The 20,025-nt window shown below is 43.9% G+C and overlaps 1 protein-coding gene across 3 annotated transcripts in view; it reads left to right on the top strand.

Annotated features, from left to right (window-relative positions):
* The first annotated feature begins 5,347 nt into the window (after positions 1–5,347).
* Positions 5,348–20,025, top strand: part of CPPED1 (calcineurin like phosphoesterase domain containing 1) — an 88,527-nt gene continuing 73,849 nt past the window's right edge. For all 3 annotated transcript variants that reach the window (XM_081298981.1, XM_081298982.1, XM_081298980.1), the window contains exon 1: positions 5,348–5,507. In XM_081298981.1, coding sequence (XP_081155107.1) covers positions 5,438–5,507 — 70 coding nt within the window. In that variant the 5' untranslated portion in view covers positions 5,348–5,437. The remainder of the gene's footprint in view (positions 5,508–20,025) is intronic.

Raw genomic sequence — 20,025 nt, 5'->3', positions numbered from 1 at the left:
ATTTGGGCAAGCCAATGATGTGCCAATGAACAGTGGAAGAGAAGTAACAGATACAGGGTCATCAACTACATTCAAGTTGACCGTCAATGTTCTGAATCAGCACCATGGAGTAGCAATCTCTGCACAATGGAACCTTCCCTATCTCTGTTTAAGATGGCAGCCACCAGCCCAGGGTTTCCAGACATGATAAAGATGTCCAGTTACATAGAATTTCAGATTACCATCAAATTATTTTTTAATGTAAATATTTGTTTAGTTATTTTTTCATCGTTGTAACCATAGACCTGACAGGAGCAATGCTAGAGAAGGAAAAGTTCAGTTTGGCTGATGGTTTCAGAGGTTTGGTCTATGGTTGGGTGACTCCATAGCTCTGGGCCTTTGGTAAGGCAGAGCATCATGGCAGAAGGATGTGGTGGAGGAGAGCAGCTCAGGATGTGACAGTCAGGAAGTACAGAGAGAGCTCCGCTCACCAATAATGAAACACAAACCCCAAATGCACACTCCCAGAGACTCATATACTACCTGCCTACATTTACCAACCAATTAATTCATATCAGTGGATCAATCCACTAATTAGGTTAGAAACTCTCATAACCTAATCATTTCACCTCTGAACATTCTTGCGTTGTCTCACACATGAGCTTTTGGGGGACACATATCTAAACCATAATAATACTGGAACATAATTTATTTTATTCAAATTTAACTGGGTGTCCTGTACTCCACCCCTCCAAATTCCAACCATATAAACAGGGCCATTAAGCACTTGAAATGTGCCTAGTGTGACAGAGAAACTGTTATTTAAATTTTATTTAATTTTTATTGATGGAAGTAGTCCTATGTGACTAATGGCCACTGCATTGGACAACATGGTCTGAATAAACAGGACACAAGAAAGGACTCTGGCCAGATACGATTTCTTTTCTTTTTGGTACCAGGGATTGAACCTAGGGCCACTTTCCCATAGAGCCACATCCCCATCCTTTTTTTGTATTTTATGTAGAGACAGGGTCTCACTGAGTTGCTTAATGCCTTGCTAAGTTGCTACGTTTGGCTTTGAATTTGTGATTCTCCTGCCTCAGCCTCCCAAGCTGCTGGGATTACAGGCATGCACCACTGTGCCCAGCCCAAGGCACAGTTATTGAACTCAAGTTCTCTATTCCAATCTGGGTCTGCCTTTGAGCCTGAATGTTCTGCCTAGTTGGGCAGTTGTCAATGGCTTCTATGAAATAATAACCACTATAATATTAACAAGCCATTTATTGAGCAAGTGGTATGTACTGAGAGATATACTTTAAACAGTCTTTGTCACTGAATTCTGCCAATATCTCTGTAGTCAGACATGAAAATCCCCACTTTACTTGTGAGGCCAAGGAAACTCAGTGAAGTCCAAAGACTTGCCTAAGGCCACAGTGCTAGCAAGTGGACCAGTTACCCCAAGTCACATGATCTGATCTTAAACCAGGTCAGCAGTCTAACCTCTGAGTCAACTCCTGGTTGTTTTCTGAACAATGATGTCCAATGGGAACAAGTGTTCAAAGTCAAGTCCTAAGAAACTCCTGAAGCCAGATGGCAGGCAGCACAGGGAGGCCTGCCTGGCAGAGTTCTAAAGAACACCACAGGCATGGAAATCAATGACCAGGGATGGAAAGCAGGAGGGAGAGAATCTCAGCTTGGTCATTTTGGTACATAGTGGGATGACTCCTCGCAGAGGGTCCATGATCTCATCTTTAAAATGAGGCAAAACTTCATTTTGTTTTTGGAATAAAAAGAGAATGTGCAGGAAATGCTTTGGCAGGCGCTTGTAAGGAATAATTCTATATGATAACATGTATAATTATTTTATTTCCAATAATGAGGGACATAGGAATGTCTGAAAGGTCCAAGGTCGTGAACCCGCTTTCTGCTGCAGAGCACAGGTCTAGTTGGAATTTTCCATAAATTTTTCTATCCTCTCACACAGAGAAAAAAAATTGTAAGTCTTGTTTCTACCCAGTCTATGATGATATCAGCTAAGCTGGTAATTTTTTAAAAATAACATTCACATTTTGTTGTTTTGAGAGTACACATGGCATTTTGTCCTAGTCTAAAAACTCAGCCATTTAATTTTCAGGTTTTTTTTTTAAAAGGTAAAACTCCCCTACTTTTCAGGGGCTGCCCTTTCTCCCAAACCCCTTCCCATCCCCAGCCCATCCCGAGCCCCACCTACACAGGTGCTGGTCAGGACTAAGTAAAGGTGAGGGGCATCTGACGCCCACAGTGCTTAGCTACCTAGTGCCCTCCAGGTTCTACAGAGCTCAAAGGTACTACATGGGGATAGTATCCTTCCCTCCTGAACACAGATAACTATGAACTCAGCTCTGGACACTTCCAAAGAAAGACCTCCCAGTCTGTATTAAGGTTCTCCAGAGAAACAGAATTGATGCGCTGTGTCTACATCTACAGCAAGAGGTTTAATTTAAGGAAGTGGCTCACATGATTATGGAGGCTGACCAGTACAAAACCTGTAGGGTGGACCAGAAGGTCCATGACCCCAAGGTGAGCACTGATGCTCCAGTTCAAGTTCAAGGGCAGTCGGCTAGTTAAATTCCCTCTTTCATCTGGGAGGTCAGGCTAATGTTCATTCAGACCTCCAACTGATTGGATGTGGCCCACCCACATTATGGAGGATAATTTGCTTGACTCAAAGTCCCAATGTAAATACAAATCTCCTTCAAAAAACATCCCTACAGAAATGTCCAAATAATGTTCAAACAAATATCTGGACCCTGTGGCCCAGCCAAGGTAACAGTGTCTCAGGAGAAGTAACCGTTCTCTAAAAGAGACCTCAGACACTTATGCCAAGACTCATGGTCAAATTCACAAGTCACCCTGGCTCATAGTCCTAACAGCCTTTGTCATCTGGCCTCACAAACCTGGGCAGATGAGAAGCAAGGGAAGGAGGCGGGGTGGTGGGATTTGCTAGTGGGAGATGCCAGGTCAGGCACTTATAGCCCGAGTGCAAGGAGACAGGTGATCTATGAAGGCAGACGGAAGAACTATAAAGGCCCAACAGCCCAAGGCCTTCGAGTGTGTGCACAAATTGCTCTGCTCGTTTCATGAAGTGAGACTGTGCTAAAGCCCCAGACAGCAACTGATGCTCTTAATAGCAGAGGCGGGTCTCCAGATAACACAACACTCGGATTTGGTCACTGTATAAGTGTCACTGCTGCAGGGACGGGGTGGGGGGAGGGAAGGGTGGAGGGGACATGGGAGTCACTGGCTGACAGCCTCCTCACTGTGCTCATTCCACATGAGAAACGGAATGGCTTGTTTCTGTCAGCTTTTTCGTCACTGTGACCAAAAGACCTGACAAGAACAACTTGGAGGAAGAAAAGCTTATTTTGGCCATGATTTCAGAGCTTCAGTTCACCATCAGCCAATTCCACTGCTCTGGGCCCGAGGTGAGACAGAGCATCATGGCAGAAGAGCATGGAGGAGGAAAGCAGCTCAGGACAGGGCACCAGGAAGCAGAGAGAGAGATCTGCAGGCCCTTGTGACCCACCTCCTCCAGCCACACCCTGCTGCCTACAGTTACCACCCAATTAATCCACATCAGGAGATTAATCCACTGATTAGGTTCCAGCTCCCCTGACCCCATCATTTGACCTCTGAACCTTCTTACATTGTCTCACACATGAGGTTTTGGGGGACAGTTCACATCTAAATCATAACATGGCTTTTCTTAAAAATCAGCTTTCTCGGGGCAACAGCCTCCAGATCTCATTTTAAGAGGACTCTGCTCCTCATTCGCAGCACGTGGCTGGGGTGAGATTGATGCCCCTCCATCTCCTGGGTAGCCCTGATGGCTGGAGCCAATCCAAATGCACCATTTACCTTCTGACCTTGCTTCAGAGAGGAGCATGTATCTACTGGCATGCAGGGATGAACAGCTGTTTGCAGGGGGCTTCTGAGAAAAAAGAGACTTCTTTCCTCTCCTCCCTGGGTGGTGTCTCCAGAGGATGTGCTCCGGAACCTCTGCAGTCCTCTTGCTCCTATGGAGGAGACAGGAGCTTACAAGTGATGAGAGGGAGTCCTTTCTGTGAAGAGCAAAGACAAAGCCAAAGTTACAAAAGGCAGAGAAGGCAAATAGAGAGAAACTGGTTCCTAACATCATATGGGTAACACGGTCAAACTGCTCCTGAAGCTGCTGTCATGTTTTAATTTATGCATGCCAATGGATTTCTTTTTCCAGTTAAGCCAGTTTGAACAAACTTTTGATTATCTGCAATGAAATGAAGCTAGATTGATTTTAAATGTTACGCCTGAAGAGAACATTGAAAGAGAAATAGAATTCCGACTAGAAAATAATGAATTGGAGGATATTCCAACATTAACAATTATAATGACAATAGTAACAACAGTCCTAATGATATCAGCTATAGCAAAAATGTATCAAGCACTTAGATTGATCTGAAAATGCTGACTACAGATTTATTTAATCCTCAAGCAAAAATGAAACTTTCATATCTTCATCCATTTATTTATTCAAGCAACAGCAAGACAGTCAAGCTAGCTGCCCCCACAGACCTTCAGTTGAGTTGGGAAAGAAGATATTAAAGAACTCCACCTATTAACATGAAACTATCAACTATGCAAAGTGCAACAAGAACGAGGGAGGGGGAGCATAATGAAGCAGGAGAGAGACTTGGTTTAGAATGGGAGAGAGTGTTGCCAATGTGTGGGGTAAGGCCTCACCATGGCAGCGTCATTTCAGGACAGGCCTTGATCTTCCAAGGTGCTCAGCAGGAGCAGACAGAACTGCATATGCAAAGAGGGGCCTGGATTTACATGTTTAATGAACTGAGAGGCTGGTATGGCTGCAGTGTTATCCGAGACAAGCAGGCTGGGGCAGAACCAGGCAAAGACTTTATGTCACCTTTAGGGCTGTGCTGGGACCTTGAGATAGTGTGGCCATCAGGATACAAATCAAGACTTCCAGTTAAAATGTAATTTCAGATAAACACTGAAAAACAAATTGAGCATAAGTATATCTCAAAATTGCATGGGATATACTTACACTACATAAAAAAAAATTTATCTGAAATTCCAAGTTAACGGGGTGATGGGGGGAGGGTTGCTGGAATTTTCTTTGTGAAACTTGGCAACTCTACCTTTGAGGAACCCCAAAGACTGAACCCAAAGGCAGCGGCGGTGCGTTGGGGGCTCCAGACACCCAGCCTCCTCTCACTAGGGGCCAAGGTCCATCCCAGAGGGGCGGCTCACGCCTCGGTCCCGCCCAGGCAGCACTAGAGGCGCCCCGAGGGGCCGAGCCCCGCCCCGCCCCGCCTCCAAGAAGAGGGCACCGCCCAGAGTCGGGCACGCAGCGGTTGGGCGCTGTGGGGTGGCTGCTCCCTCCCACGCAGCGTGCGCGGGACTGGCCAGAAACTCGCTCGCTATGTCTGCTGCGGAGGCTGGGGATGTTTTCCACAGAGCCCGGGGCAGGACCCTGGACGCGTTTTCCTCAGGTACCGCTGGCCTTCGCCCAGGAAAAGATCTGCCGAGATGCGGAACCTTCCGCCCGGGGAGCCTTCGGTCCCGGCGCGCGCGCCTCCAGCCGGATCCCATCGCGGGCTGCACTCGTGACCGGGGACCGCAATAGGGGCCGCACCTCCCGCTCTCACGGCGGGAGAGGCGGGTCCGAGTTAGGCGTTCTCGCCGGCGTCCTCGCTGGCCCGGGCCTGGCAATGTGAGGGGGGAGAGTAAGAGGAAGCGGCCGAGCGGAGTTAGAAGTAGCTCGGGCTCTGCAGTTCCAAGCCCTGCCTAGTCCACGGCCCTCAGCGGACCCGGCCTCAGTTTCCCCGTCTGTAGGACGGGAGGCCTCGTGAGGTCGTAGGCGGCGCTGGAGGAGCGCTCCTGGAGGCCGTGCCCTTCCGGAAGTCGTTCACCACGGGGCACCGTGCACCCCGCTGTTGGGGTTGCTTACTGAGATGGAGTCTTTCGCTGCTGGGTTAGCAGCAGCTGTCCATGCTAACTGTAGAGTGGCAGGCCGTCCAGAGTCGTGACGGTCCCCCAGGATGCGGGACGGAGGTAATCTGCCTCACAGAGCTGTTGGGAGTGTCCGCAGATCAGAGTAGCTGTGTAACCCACTGTCACTACATGCTAGGCGCTCAGCGAATGTCAGCCATAAGTCAAGAGGAAGTGAGGTTCCCCATTCCCCCCCCCTTTTTATTTCCCCAGCTTTACAACCCCAGGGAGATCACCCAGATGCCCAGCATGATCTGGCTTAATGCCCATTCGCCCTTGCCCAGTTTTCCTGCCTCACTGGTTTTCTTGATTTGTGCTTAAAAGGGCCAAGCCCTTTCCCTTCTGAGGGTCTTGGCACCTGCTCTTCCGAGCTACCACAGATACTGGTAGCTGTGATGGACTGGCTCCTTCTCAACTTGAAAGTTCATTTGCTTCCTAGGACTTTCCTACCTCCCTATCCAATGTAGGTGTGTCCTGTAATTCTCTACTTGAACTTCGTTCTTTTCCTTCTTTGCAACTCTTGGTGGGAGAGTGGCAAGATTCTGGAATTTGTGTGCAGCCAGAAATTCATGTGTGGCAGATTTGGGAAAACATGCCTGCTATGGTGCCAATCTGTAGTGGGGCTTGACCTTGTTCATCAACATGACATCTTTGAGATTTATCTGTAGTGAAATAAGTAGTTCCACTTACCTCATTTTCCTACTGGGGAATATTTATGAATATTTATGTATTTATAAATGGATGTGTATACTTATAAATATATGCTTTATACATTTTGTGGATGGATATGTTGAGAGTCTTCAAATTTGCCTCTCTCTTTATTCTACCTTTGCCTTTCCAAATCTCTCCCCCTTTTCCACAGTGCTCCAACAGGTTGACTTCTATGGGCTATTACCAGTAGACTCCCTGCCCTTTAGCTTCCCTTGTGTTCAACCATCAGGAAGCTCCAGCTGGAGACCAGAGGGAGGGGAAAGCCCAAGTCAGCATATTTGTTACACCACTTCTTGTGTAGTTGTGTTGCACTGGCTCTATTCCTCCCTTGAAGCTGCTGCTTCTCTCAACAGTCTTTTTTTTTTTTTTTTCTCAGACTCTTTTTCCAGATTTGGGTAGCAACACTCCCTCCCTTCTTCCTTGTAGGTATACAAGTGATAGCAGGTCTGCTTTTCTGTTTGTGGAGTACTACACTGTTGTAGTTTCTCCATGCCCAACGTATCCCAAATAATTCCCTTTAAAATCTTCCTTTATTTATCCTAGTTTGAGTATGCCAGCAATTTACTGCTTTGATCCTGACTGATACAATGGCCATTTAGTTGTTTTTTCACTCTTGTTAACAGTGCTGTTAGGAACATTCTTGTACAAGTCTTTCTGTGGACGTGTGGGAGAGTTTCTCTAGGATGTATACCCAGGAGCAGAGTTCTGGGTTGTAGGATATAATCATCCCTGGCTTTACCAGTTATTATCAAATGGTCTTCCAAAGTGATTGCACCAAGTATATGTCCGCCACCTCAGTATAGGAGAGTTACGGATTACTCTGCTATTTTTCTCCGTTTAGTTTGGAGAAATATATATTATGTTCTGCGGTGTCGTGTAGAAAATAGAAAATGGCAGGGAGTGGGGTCACATACTAAACCTTCAGGGGCTCAGAATCCAGGTACAAAGCTATTACACAAAAAGTAACCCATGAGCTCTGAGAACACTGCAGTGAGAGTTGGGATTTTAAGTACTGGTCCTGGGTGGTGGCAGGATGTTAGCTGATGCCAGGGAAGAAGGAACGGGCTTACATTTGATGAGATGGATTTGAGGTGCTGGCAACTTGTGGGGTGCAGTGCACAGCTAGTGATAAAGGTATGAGTACCATCACAGAGAGGGGAGTAGATGATATTCTTTTAGGAGTCAAAGGCGTTGCTAAGGGGAACAGTGTGACATAGTGGATGGTGCATGCATAACTGTCTGTGACTTTAGTGTACATCGGTATTTAAGGTTAAGAGGACCACATTGGAGGGTTAAGATCAGGAACAGCCAGAAATTCTGAAAGATAAAGCTGGTGTGACAACATCGCTGGGTGGGAGGACATATGCAGAATGTTTTACAGTTTCAGATGTTGCAGAGATCTGGGTGAATGTAAGTTGAGCCCGGCAGCTTTGACAGGTACTGTTAGAGGTATATAAGGCCATCTTGGTTCTGCAGAAACACACCCTCTAGCCTATGGAGGTGGACTTGCCAGAGAATGTAAAGGAACTGGCTCTTTCTTCCCTTCTTTTGCCAGAACTCACACTGCCTGTCAGAGGGGTTCATTTAACCAGTGAGGCAGGAAAACTGGGCAAAGGCGAATGGGCATTAAGCCAGATCATGCTGGGCATTTGGGTGATCTCCCTGGGGTTGTAAAGCTGGGGAAGTGTCCCTAAAATCACAGCTTTGCTGACCCTGGCCTGCACTACTAGAAATCCCCTTCAGAATCAGCCATTTTGTTTCTCAAGTGAAACCTGTGCACGGAGTGAAAGAGCAGTTGCTCTGAGGCCCTTTCTCCCAGCGGTGATTTACATGAATGACATTATTCTCAGCACTTCTTCCAGTAGTGTGATAGGTGAGGCTCTGTTTCAATCATCTGTTCCTCGTTAATATAATGGGCTAGGCTCTGCGGATGGATGTTTATAAAATATAAATTGTGCATGTCTCACCTGAGAAGAGTTGCATTCCTAAGGCATGTTCAGATATTCATTTTAATTAGACAAATTGATAATTATATTTCCTTGACACATATCCTAATTAGGACTACTTTCTCCTAGCAAGTATCTCTTTTGAGAGGCTTATCACATCTGTTCTGCAGAAATTCTCAAAGGGAAAAATATCAAGATAAAATATGTTTAAAAAATTGTGTGTAATTGTTTTTAGGTCCTAAGTCTGATTTTTTCCAGTTCATTTTACCACCAGAGTATTTTCCCCCTCAGAGAACAGGGCTCCTGGGTGGTAATCTTAAGATTATTTCCCTGGACATTTTAAACGTCTGCAGCTGTTCAGAGGAGCTGACTATATTTGCTAATCCTGACTGTTTCTTCGTCTTCTCTGGAAATCCTCTCACATGGCAAGAATAAATGGATTCTCATTAAACTATAACTTTCCCCATCTCTTGCGGGTCTCACCTAAAACTCTTTTTAGAAATAGACCTGGAAATACTTACCCAGGTTTGAACAGGGTTAAAAATAATGTGATTTAAGCAAGTCTAACAAGATGAAGAAGATGATGAAATGAATGCTTCAATTGTGCTGTATGATTAGTTGTCTTTATTTGAGGAGGCTTCTGTTAAATAAAATTTGTAGGGGGCCATGGATTTGGCCTTGGTACTTGGAATAGGCCCAATAGGCCAAATCAGCACAGAGTTTAATCACAGTAGCTAAACTTTGGTTGATTGCAGGAGGCCCTATAGCCAGTTAACTTGAGTTGTAAACAGCTAAGCTGTAGCCAACTGATGCATGGTTGACTAAGCTCTTTTCTGTATCCCACTTCTGTCTTCTGTGAATGCTGTGTGATCTTCCTAGAATGCTGTCTGATTTGTTGTTTGGGGTTCTCAGAACCTGCTTTCCTTCTGGGAGCTGCCCATTCACGAATCTGTTTTGTTTTGCTCTGATAACTACCAAATTTAATTGGTCTAAGGAATTTTCCTTTTAATAGTCCCTGTGATTAAACTAGAATGTTTGTTATTTTTTTATCATGTTATTGGAGTTATCAGTTAGCAGGTAGAGAGACTAGTGCATATTAGTATGTAAAAAGTTTACACTGACATTTTCAAAAGACAAACTTGCTTTTATTTCTTGAGTACATTTTTTTGCCTTTTTATTATTTAGTAACTATTAAGATATAATTTATGTACCGTAACATGCACTCATTTTCAGTTTATAGTTAAATAGCTTTTAGTAGGTTTATAGTGATGCAGTCACAATCTAGTTTTAGAACATCTCCTGTGCCCCCCCAAAAAAGCCCATTTGCAGTCTCTGCATGTTCCCACTCCCTGCGCAAGCAGCTACCGATGACCTCCAGTGATGTGCCTCTTCTGGACCTTTCATATAAATGGAATTGTGATCTGCGGCCTTTGTGACTGTGTCTGTGCCTTAGCATAATGTTTTTGAGTTTCCTCTACACTGTAGTATGTATTTTTTTCCTTTTTACTGAATGCTGTTTGCTTGCATCAGTAAGCACATTTTGTTTATCCATTCACCCACTGCTGAACTTTTGCCCCTCGCCCCTTGATATTCATAGACATCCACCCATTTGGACCATTTTTTCTTTGTCTTTTATGAATAAAACTGTGTGAACAGTCACAAGGCTTTAGATGGATATATTTTTTGTTGTTGTTTCTTTAGGTAGATGCATAGGATTGAAATTACTGGGTCATTTAGTAACTATCCTCAACATTTTGAGGACGTGGCAAGCTGTTTGCCAAAGCACCATGTTATATTCCAGCAGTAATGTATGAATTCCAATTTCCCCACATCCTTGCCAATGCTTGTTATCTGTTTAATATGCCATCCAGTGGACATGAAGTGGCATCTCATTGAGGTTTTGATTTGTGTTTTCCTAATGACTGATGATGTTAAGCATCATTTTGTGTGCTTAGTGTCCACTTGTACATCTTAGAAGAAATATCTCATTAGAGCCTGTGTCTATTTTTTAATTGTTTTTCTTTTTATTGTTAAGCTATAGGAGTTCTCTGTGTATTCTGGATATAAGTCCCTTGTCAGATATACGATTTGCATGTATCTTTTTCCATTCTGTGGACTGTCTTTTCACTTTCTGAATGATATTATTTATAGTACCAAAATTTAAAATTTTGATGAAGTCCAATTTATCAACTTACTCTTTTATTGTAAGTTGTGCTTTTGGTGTCATATCTAAGAAATCTTTCCCTAACCCCATCGCACAAAGATTTACTCCTATGTGTTTTCTTATTAAGAATTTTTTTTCTTTTTTTAAAAACGTTTTTATTTCATTTGTTTATTTTTATGTGGTTCTGAGGATTGAACCCAGTGCCTCATTCCTGTGAGGCATGCGCTCTACCACTGAGCTACAGCCCCAGCCTTCTTATAAGAGTTTTATAGTTTGAGTTCTTCACCTTTAGATCAAGTTCTCTTTTGAGTTAGTGAGTTGTATATAGAGAAAGGGTCTAATTATCGGAACATTTCCATTGTTGCTTGTTTTTTAACCACAGTGGAAACCTTATAATTGGTAAGAAAAAAATAGTTAAAGAAGGGAACCATAAAGAATTATATCATTGCTGGGTGCAGTGGTGCACACTTGTAATCCCAGTTGGGAGACCAAGGTAAGTTCACAGCCAGCCTCTACAACTAAGTGAGGCCCTACACAATTTAGTGAGACCCTGTCTCAAAATTCAAAAAAAAAAAAAAAGGACTAGAAATGAGGCTCAGTGGTTGAGCACCTCTGTGTTCATTATTCAATTTCTGGTACCAAAAAAAAAAAAGAAGAAGAAGAATTACATGGTTACTTTTAACATTTCATTTTAGTGTAACCCATAAATGTGCATCTATGTACCAATCTTTAGGGGTCACCAAGGGCTTGCCTTGGGGTATGGGTTCACAGATAGGCATGCTTGTAACTTTTCTTGCATGAACACCACACACCCATAATGAAGCTTTTCCAGTTGGGTCTTTTCCAAAGGACAGATAGTCAGTTTGTAATCACCTGGGAAACATTCCCAGTGAAGGATTCCTCTAGGCTTATGTTTTCTCCTTAAGTGTTTAACACTTCTCCCTAGTACCTAATTTGATGGTATTTTATTTCTGCCAACTCGCATTTATTGAGTCTTCCCAAAGCATTTATATTGGTTTTATTAGAAACGACCTGTTACATTCACATTCCACTGGTTTATACATTTCATTAAGTCAGGTGATTAAAAAATATGTGGCAGCATCAACAGATTTGGAGACAACTCATAACAGACATTTGGCGATCAAGCTCCTTGAGGGACAGGTGCAGAAGTTGGGGAGGGTGTAGAGCAGCCCAGCTGCCCCTGCAACGGTGCCTTTTACAGAGGCTTGGAGGCTGGTCAGAGCTTCAGGCAGCCTATTGCAAGTCTGCTCAAAGGCCTCTGCTGGAGAAGGTTTGGCTTGCAGCTGCCTGGAGGAAGGGTTCTCTCTGCATCCAGGCCTCTGTTTGCCTAGCCTTGCACCTGTAGGGCTGCATGTGCCCAGAGAAAGCACACTTTCCAGTTCTCCCCAAAGGTCTGCGTAGGCCGACAGCCTGGGAATGGGGCAGGGGAACATGGGGAATGGGGCAGAAGTCATAGCAAGCATCCACCATTAACTCCCCAAATGGAGTCCTGCTTTTGAAAAGTCAAAGAAGGTTCTGGAAATGTCTTTTCCCCCTTTAACTATTGTCCAGAATAGTGTTGACCGAAGCCAGTGATGCTGAAAGCCACCTGGCCAAGAAGTCCTGGCCCATCTGCTGTCTTAGTTCTCTGAAGGGTTGCAGATAAAGATTTTGGCAGGTCCTCCATCCCCGGATGGCAACTGTGGCAGCCAAGCTGTGACTCAGAAGCTTTTGTGTATCTTAAAAGCCACCTTTAGGATTCATTTAGCCTAAGAAAAGAGGCTGGGTAAATTCACCTTGATGCTTAGGACACGTAATTTAGAGACTCTGAAGGTTGCTGTCATGGTTAATTATTAGGGGTAGGTATGGTTTTTAAAAACCACTCTTCTCATACCACACAATTCACCCTTTTAGAGTGTTTAATTCGATGGCTTTTAAGGTATTCAGAATTGTATAGCCATCACCACAATCAATTTTAGAATATTTCTACAACCTCAAAAAGGAACCCTGTTCCCCGATAACTGTCACCAGCCCCCAAGGCCTAAGCACACATTAATGAAGGGCACTGTCATCTTCTGCATTATGTCTGACGGTTTTACAGTGGGGCTTTTAGCTTGTTAAACCAAGAAGAGTCCCAGAGTGGTAAATATTGTTTAGCTACTGTTTTTTTTTTTTTTAAACCACTAAAATAAGATTAGTCCCCTGAGAAGATGAAGGGTATTGCCGAAGACTTTTAGATTGTGATTCACTGTGCAGATTGCTACTGTGAGGAACTGCAAAAATTGCATTTCGTTGGCATTTGCTCTTTAGCCAGAAAGCCTCCAGGTAGCTGTAAAGCTACCCATCTTTGCTGTTTTGTAACCAAAGCAATATCCACAATGTATGAAGGGAAAGATGCTAAGACAAAGCATGTAAACATGTAATCTCATCAGGTATTTTCTGAGCCTTGCTTTGTGGGAACAAAAAAAATAGGTAAGACTTCAGTAGCCTTGACTTTGCTAAGACAGGGTCCAGGTGACTGACTAGTTGTCATGGTAACTACCTTTACATTTGACCACTTACCCTGTGCCTAGTCTAGATGCATTATAGGTACTCACTCATTAATTCTTCAGAACAAGCCTTTTGATAGAGGGGTGCTGTTATTTTTACTTTACCCATAAGAAAACTAAAGGCCAGAGAGGTTAGGGAACTCGCATGGTGTCACATAGTTGGTAAAGGTTGAAATGGGATTTAGAATGTAAGACTCAGTTCTGGACTAGGACCAGGTGGGGGTTTGGGAGTTGGAGGCCCAAAGTTGGGCAGGGGCTTTAAACCCCCTCATCAAGCCTGCATGTCCCGGTGTGAGCTTATCCCTGTCTCCTCCTCCAGCCTCATATTCACATAGGGTCTGGGCACTTGTGGGGCCCCCTCCCTGGGGTGCAGTCCCAGAGGCCCCCCTGCCAATCACTGTGTCCTATGTCGTCATCCTGATGGGTTCTGTGATCCCAGCAAGCCAGTGTGTCACTAGGCTATTTAGTTGTTTCCTGCTCGTCTTCCTCGCTATTCTGTAGGATCTTAGGGAATGGGACCCGTAACCTGCACACTGCTGAATGTCCATGACTGGCATAGCGCATGTTATAGAGCCTGAGTGGCACTGCTCACAGGGCAGTCTCTGTGGTGGAGTCGGTATGGGCTGGACTGGCCTGGATAATGTAATTTCAGCAGGAAGTTGGTAGAGTAGAATACCCGAGGGAAGGGTTGGAAGTGGTGGGGTATGTTTGGGGAGCAGATTGTGGTTCATTCTGGAGGGATGGCGTGGCATGTCTTGAGCAGGGTTTCTCAGCCTCAGGTTTGTTGGCGTCATTGGCTGGATTGTTCTTTGTCGTGTGGCTCTGCCTGTGTATTATGGGATGTTTAGCAGCATGTCTGCCCTCTACCCACTGGATTATGGTAGTACTACTCATCTCCCAGTGATATCCAAAAATGTCTGTAGACATTTAATGTCAAAATCACCCCCACTGATTTTGGATGTCCCTTGTCTAATGGGACCAGTGATACAGCTGGAAAAGCTTTAGGCTCATTTTAGCCCCCAGCGTCAGAATGAGCAGGGATTCAAGGACCTCTCCATCTGGTCAGCACATGTTTGCTGCCTGCCTGCCTCCTGCCAGAGCTGGATGATGTGGCTGGTGATATGCTGGAGTGGGCAGCAGACATGAGGCTAGTGGCTCTTTTTAGCAGGGAAGAGGTTTTGGTGATCAGCGTGGGGGCAGTGCCTGCTGTGGGCAGGGGCTGCCATGAACAGTGTAGGGAGCTGTCCCCTTTGCTGGAAGTGTTGAAGACCTGACCAAAGAGAATGGCAGTGTGGGACAGGAAGTGGGACTGCTGCATGGGTGTTGTAGAAGTGGAATGCTACAGCTTGGCTGGCTGTGTGTATGTAGTGATGCACGATCCTAAGATCTGTAGATTGGGAGACGGGAGATGATGGTGGCAAAATATGAGACATCTGCAGAAGGCAACCAGGGTAAATGAATGAAGGATGATGAATTTGCTTGTGAAAATATTGAATTTAAGGTGGAAATTCCAAGCTTGGAGCTTAGACCAGTCCAGAAAAATATACCTATTTTTAATTTTTGAGTTAATTCTTTAGCTTTCTAGTCAAATGGAGAAATGTGGCTACCCAGTATTCCCAATTCCTGTATTGTTTTGAATCAGACAAATTAATAGGAGCCAAAACCTTGAATTGTTAAGTATTTGTACCCTGTAATGATGTGATTCGATAATGATAGGAGCCTACTAATCTGTGTTCCCAAACTGGACTTAGAAAGTGTGACTTTCTGTTATAAAAATTAACTTAAGAGAGCCATTTATCACTGTGTTCCACCTTGAACTATTTTTGGTTCTATATAGGTAACAGGTCTAGCTCTTCACAAGAGCACAGATATGACTGTTTTAGTTGTTAATGGCATGGTGACTCTCCTTGGTCTTTTCCTGGTAAGTGATGAAAACAGTGACTCCTTAGCTTTGGGGTATGCATTTATTATAGTCTGTGATTAGCTGGTAATATGGAAAGGATCAATGAAATTTCTAATTCTTGGTATATATTAAAAACTCAGCTTTCATTAACAATTGACAAATATGCCTGAGAGGTATAATAAAAATGAGCGAGAGGAAATATATTGGCAGAGACAAATCCAAGAAAACATTAGTTTGTGATATTGAAAGTGCAAACTGTAAAGAGAATTGCAATTGGAATGTCTGTCCTTCAGGCAGGATTTTTGGCATATAAACAGAGTCTCATGGGGAGGATTAATGGTGAGGCATTGTATGAATTCTTACAGGCTTTTAAGATTCTTCTCTCTATGCAGTTGCTTTGCACCTGATTAAATTGTTTAAAGAAAACTCACAAGTCTTTTCTGCACATAGTTTAATATCACTCCAAATCCACTGTTTAATCTCTCAATTTTGAAAGATGGTAGCTATGATAGTCTCTTAATAGCAGAAATTGGAAGTGGCCAATCTTATTTTTCAATGAAACAGATAAACAGGATTTCTAAGGCAAATTATTTCTGAAAATATATTTTAAAATTAATTTTAAAACTTTATTTAGAGAATGGTGGTCATTAGTATGTTTTTTCCTGGCCTGTTTAGACAGACGTAGACGTTCTAGCTAGACATGGCTTCTCTGTAATTGTGCCAGTGTTGTCATCTTCTTCTGAAATCAGCCTTGTGGCAGAATGGGCATTTCGGGCCTGTTTCTGCCCAGTTTCTGCCCCTGGCTCTTTGTTAGTTCCACTCATTTTATTTGCATTTGTTGGGTCTTCTCTTTCCCACCTTGAGCAAAAGGGAAGGGTTACCATAGATAAGGGCTATGGTTGCAGGTGCCTGCAAGGGCCAAGTGTAGGCTATGTCAATTTCAAGAGCATAAGCCCCGTGTAAAGAGCCACATAGCCCCAGCCAATCCTTGGCACTGTCCATTTGGGCCCAGTATAACCAGATTTTCCACGAGAATCCAGAAATCCAGGCACATATCAAACTCATGAATTAAAAATGTTGGCAACAAATTCAGAATTTTATAAACACTGCGTGGGCCCAGCAGAACACATCTGCTAGCCAGACCTTGAGTTTGTCATGTCTGGAGGAGATCACCAATTAGCACCCTCCAGAGATAGGTGTCTGGACCCCAGCCTGTACCCTGAATCAGCCTGTGTTTTTGGCAGAAACTGTGGACCTCACAGGCGACCAGGAGAACACTCTGGGCCTTGCCAGCATTATCTTTATGAGAGTATCATTTAATTTAACAAAAAGTTCCATTTGAAAGAATATTTTTTGGAGACAAAAATGCCTGCAACAAGATGGACAACTTTTGGGCAGCCAGGGGCCTATTCCTTCTTCTTTGTGGCTCTCTCCAGCTCATTAGCACTGAGATCATGACTAGCCCTTTGGTAAAAGCTGCTGCTTACCAATAGTGTGATCTTGAACTTGAGCCCTGGGACCCCTAGCCAGGCCTCAGTATCCCACTTTGGTTAAGTGAAAGGCTGGTTACAGCAACCCTGCCAGTCTTTCCCGTAATGACAGTGTCCAGTGCCTTCTGTGAGTTAAGCTCTCCAGCCTCTTTAAGGTGGTTTGCAGTAAGTGGGTTACTTTGCTCAGTACTAGAATGTCAGGAGCAAACTCGGAGTTCACCTGAGTAACTTATGTTGCCATCTGTGGCTGACTCTCATCTGTGCCCCATAATCCTACCTCCTGGTGTTCATGCCCTGTGTGTTAGAAGGAGCACAGCAGAAGTGAGGGGATGTCATTTTCATCTCTGCTCCACACAGGATTGTAACTCCATTTGCTAACAGATCTCTCCCGTACTGGTGCTAATGAATCAAGTTTCCATGTTTTTGAGCTGCCGAAGGAACTGGGGGTTGCCCCTGGCTCACAGCCAGTGAGAAACTGATGCCCCCAAGTCCCACATCCCATAAGAAGCTACATCCCACCAACAACTTCAAGTGCTTGGAGCAAATCTCATCCCATGTTAGTCTTTAGCTGATTCCTTAGCACTGGCCAGTGCTTGATTGCAGCTCAGGAGACTGAGCAGTGGACAGACAACCATGCCAGAGCCCTGAACCCAGGAACTGTGAGATATTAGATGAGTATCCGTCTTCAGCTGCTCCATGTGTGCTGATTTGATGTATAGCAGTGGATAGCTAAATATCATTTCTTTGTGTTTGTTGAAAGATTAAATTCATTATGGGTATTCTTACTCATAGCTGATTTTGGTATTTTAGTTAAATGTATGCTTTACTGTGTATCAACACTAAATACACTATAGGCATCATCCAGGCTTTGTATCAGGTGTTTCCAGAGGTTACTGTCTTATTTTGGTATCATCTGTGTCAGAAATGAGATCGAAATTTAATCGACTCTATTTCATTTATTTCACAAGTACTTAGCTTACCTCAAAATTTGACCAGGGTCTCATCAAAGTCATCAATTAGGGCTCCTTTATACGTTCTAAGAAAAATATGCATCTTTCGGTTGTACTTTTAAACACCTGTGTGGTGCACACACATCCTTGCTTGTGGATGCATACACTATCCATCACAGTCACATATAATCAAAAGTGTCAGAACTCACTAGTACAGAATTCTCCAGTTAATTTCTTAACATTCAAAGCACCTTGACTTGATTTTGAAAGGCACATGTAAAGGGTGACAACTAGACATTCATCAACAAAACTGAGAAATGTTTAGGACCAAATACCTGAAGTGAACATAGGCAGGGCCTAAAACCAAGCAGGAAGATTGCAGACCAAAACAAAACTAACAAAAATATAACACACTAACAACAACAAAATAACCTCTAGCCAGGCACAGCGGTGACACCTGTAATCCCAGCTGCTTGAGAGGCTGACAGGAGCATTCTACATTCCAAGCCAGCCTGGGCAACTTACTGAGACCCTGTCTAAAAATTAAAGGGGGGGGGGCCCACTGGGAATATAACTAAGCACTCACCTGGCATGTAGGAGGCTCTGGGTTCAATCTCCAGCACCAGCACTACCACCAACAAAATCCCTCACAGTGGAGTTTCAGTTTAGGGAAATAGAAGTCACTCCTGTTTCTTATCCAACACACTGAAATGGCCAGGGAGCAGAGTTCCTTGATGAATTCCAGGCCCTGGCTTCCCATACGGGTTTGCACAAAGGTCACTGGGGATTCTTTCCAATGTAGACTCCATAGGTCTGGGCCGGCTAGAGAGTATGCCTATCTAACCTATCTTGAAAGCCTGTGGATGCTCCGGGTCTGCTGCCAGGAACCCAGCCCTGCCCCCTGTGCCTGTGAGCAGCCTGTGTCACTGCTGTCCTGTCATCCTTGCCTCTTCCCTTGCCCATGAGCCTCCATTCCCAGGAGTTTCTTAGAGCAGTGGTCAGGATTTCCCTCTTGGTGCAGTTTCACATGCAAAGTCTTTCTCTAGGAAAAGAGGTGAAAAGCTGAATCTCTAAGTGAATTTGGTTTTGATTTTGGTTTTGGTTTTGGCAATAATGACGTGCTCTTGATTGTGCTGCTTTAGAAATGGGCCTCAGCTTAGCCAAACGTGTGGCTTGAACTGCCAGAGCAATGTTTCCAGAGGGTCCCCTGAGAGTTGGACTGTGCACAGGGCAGAGGCTTGTCTTTGCCTTGAAAGGGAATGTGTGGGAAACTCACCCCAACCCTCACAGACATTGGTCAGTTGCTACCCAGGGCCTGTCCTGGGGATGACTGGTCTTTGGTGAAATAATTTAATGCACATATTATTAAGAATTCAATTTCATAATGGAAAAAGCTATTCTTTTGAGGGATTCGAGAGTTGTTATAAAAGATTTCTCCTTTTAGAACTAAGCATGGTAAAGCCCCAAATGTTTAATTCGGCCTTGAATTAAAATTAAGATGAGGGGTTGGGGTTGTGACTCAGTGGTAGAGCGCTTGCCTCACACACCTGAGGCGGCACTGGGTTTGATCCTTACCACCACATAAAAATAAATAAATAAAATAAAGATATTGTGTCCATCTACGACTAAAAAATATTTTAAAAAATTAAGATGAGACCAAAGACCACCAACTTCTGAGCAGGATCCAGATGCCTTGGAGAATTTAGAGCCTGGAGTCAACAAATTACCTTATTAGATAAAGTAGGTTGAGTCTGGATGTGTTAGCTGTCATTCATCTTAAATTGAATCTTTTTTGTGCCTCGTCATCCTAAAATGGACAGCCTTTCTTAAGTTTTTACTAGGTAAATAAGTAATGAAAGATTTATTTTAATAGCTCCAAGGACTATTGACTTTTTGAGGCTGTGACTATTTGTCATAGGAAACTACTTGTTAAAATGTTTGCTGTGGGGAACGGTTTCTAAACTCTGTTGTAGAAGGTTGATTTATGCTGTGACCTTGGGTGCTGATCACCTTTTGGATTTGGTTCTGATTAATTTATACAGTTTAAATGGCTCTGCAAAGGGCCTCAGAGTTGGAACACAGCTAAAAGCATTGAGCAGTGTACAAAGGTTATTAAGCAAGTAAAATAAATAAATGTTGTTAACAACTTTAAGACATGAAGCAGAATTCAGCTTTTCTTATTTTGAAGTCTCCTTGACCCTTTCACCCTTTGTCTCTTCTACCTGATTCACAGGTATCCATCTCTGTGGAACATTTTACCCTGAAACTCAGTGGCTTGAAGTAGCAAACCTGTTTCATCTCACATT

This window comes from Spermophilus citellus (assembly GCF_964194105.1).
Source record: "Spermophilus citellus genome assembly, chromosome: 6".
NCBI classification, from domain to species: Eukaryota; Metazoa; Chordata; class Mammalia; order Rodentia; family Sciuridae; genus Spermophilus; species Spermophilus citellus.
Note: the sequence above shows the minus strand (reverse complement) of the source record. Positions and strands in the feature narration are given on the sequence as shown.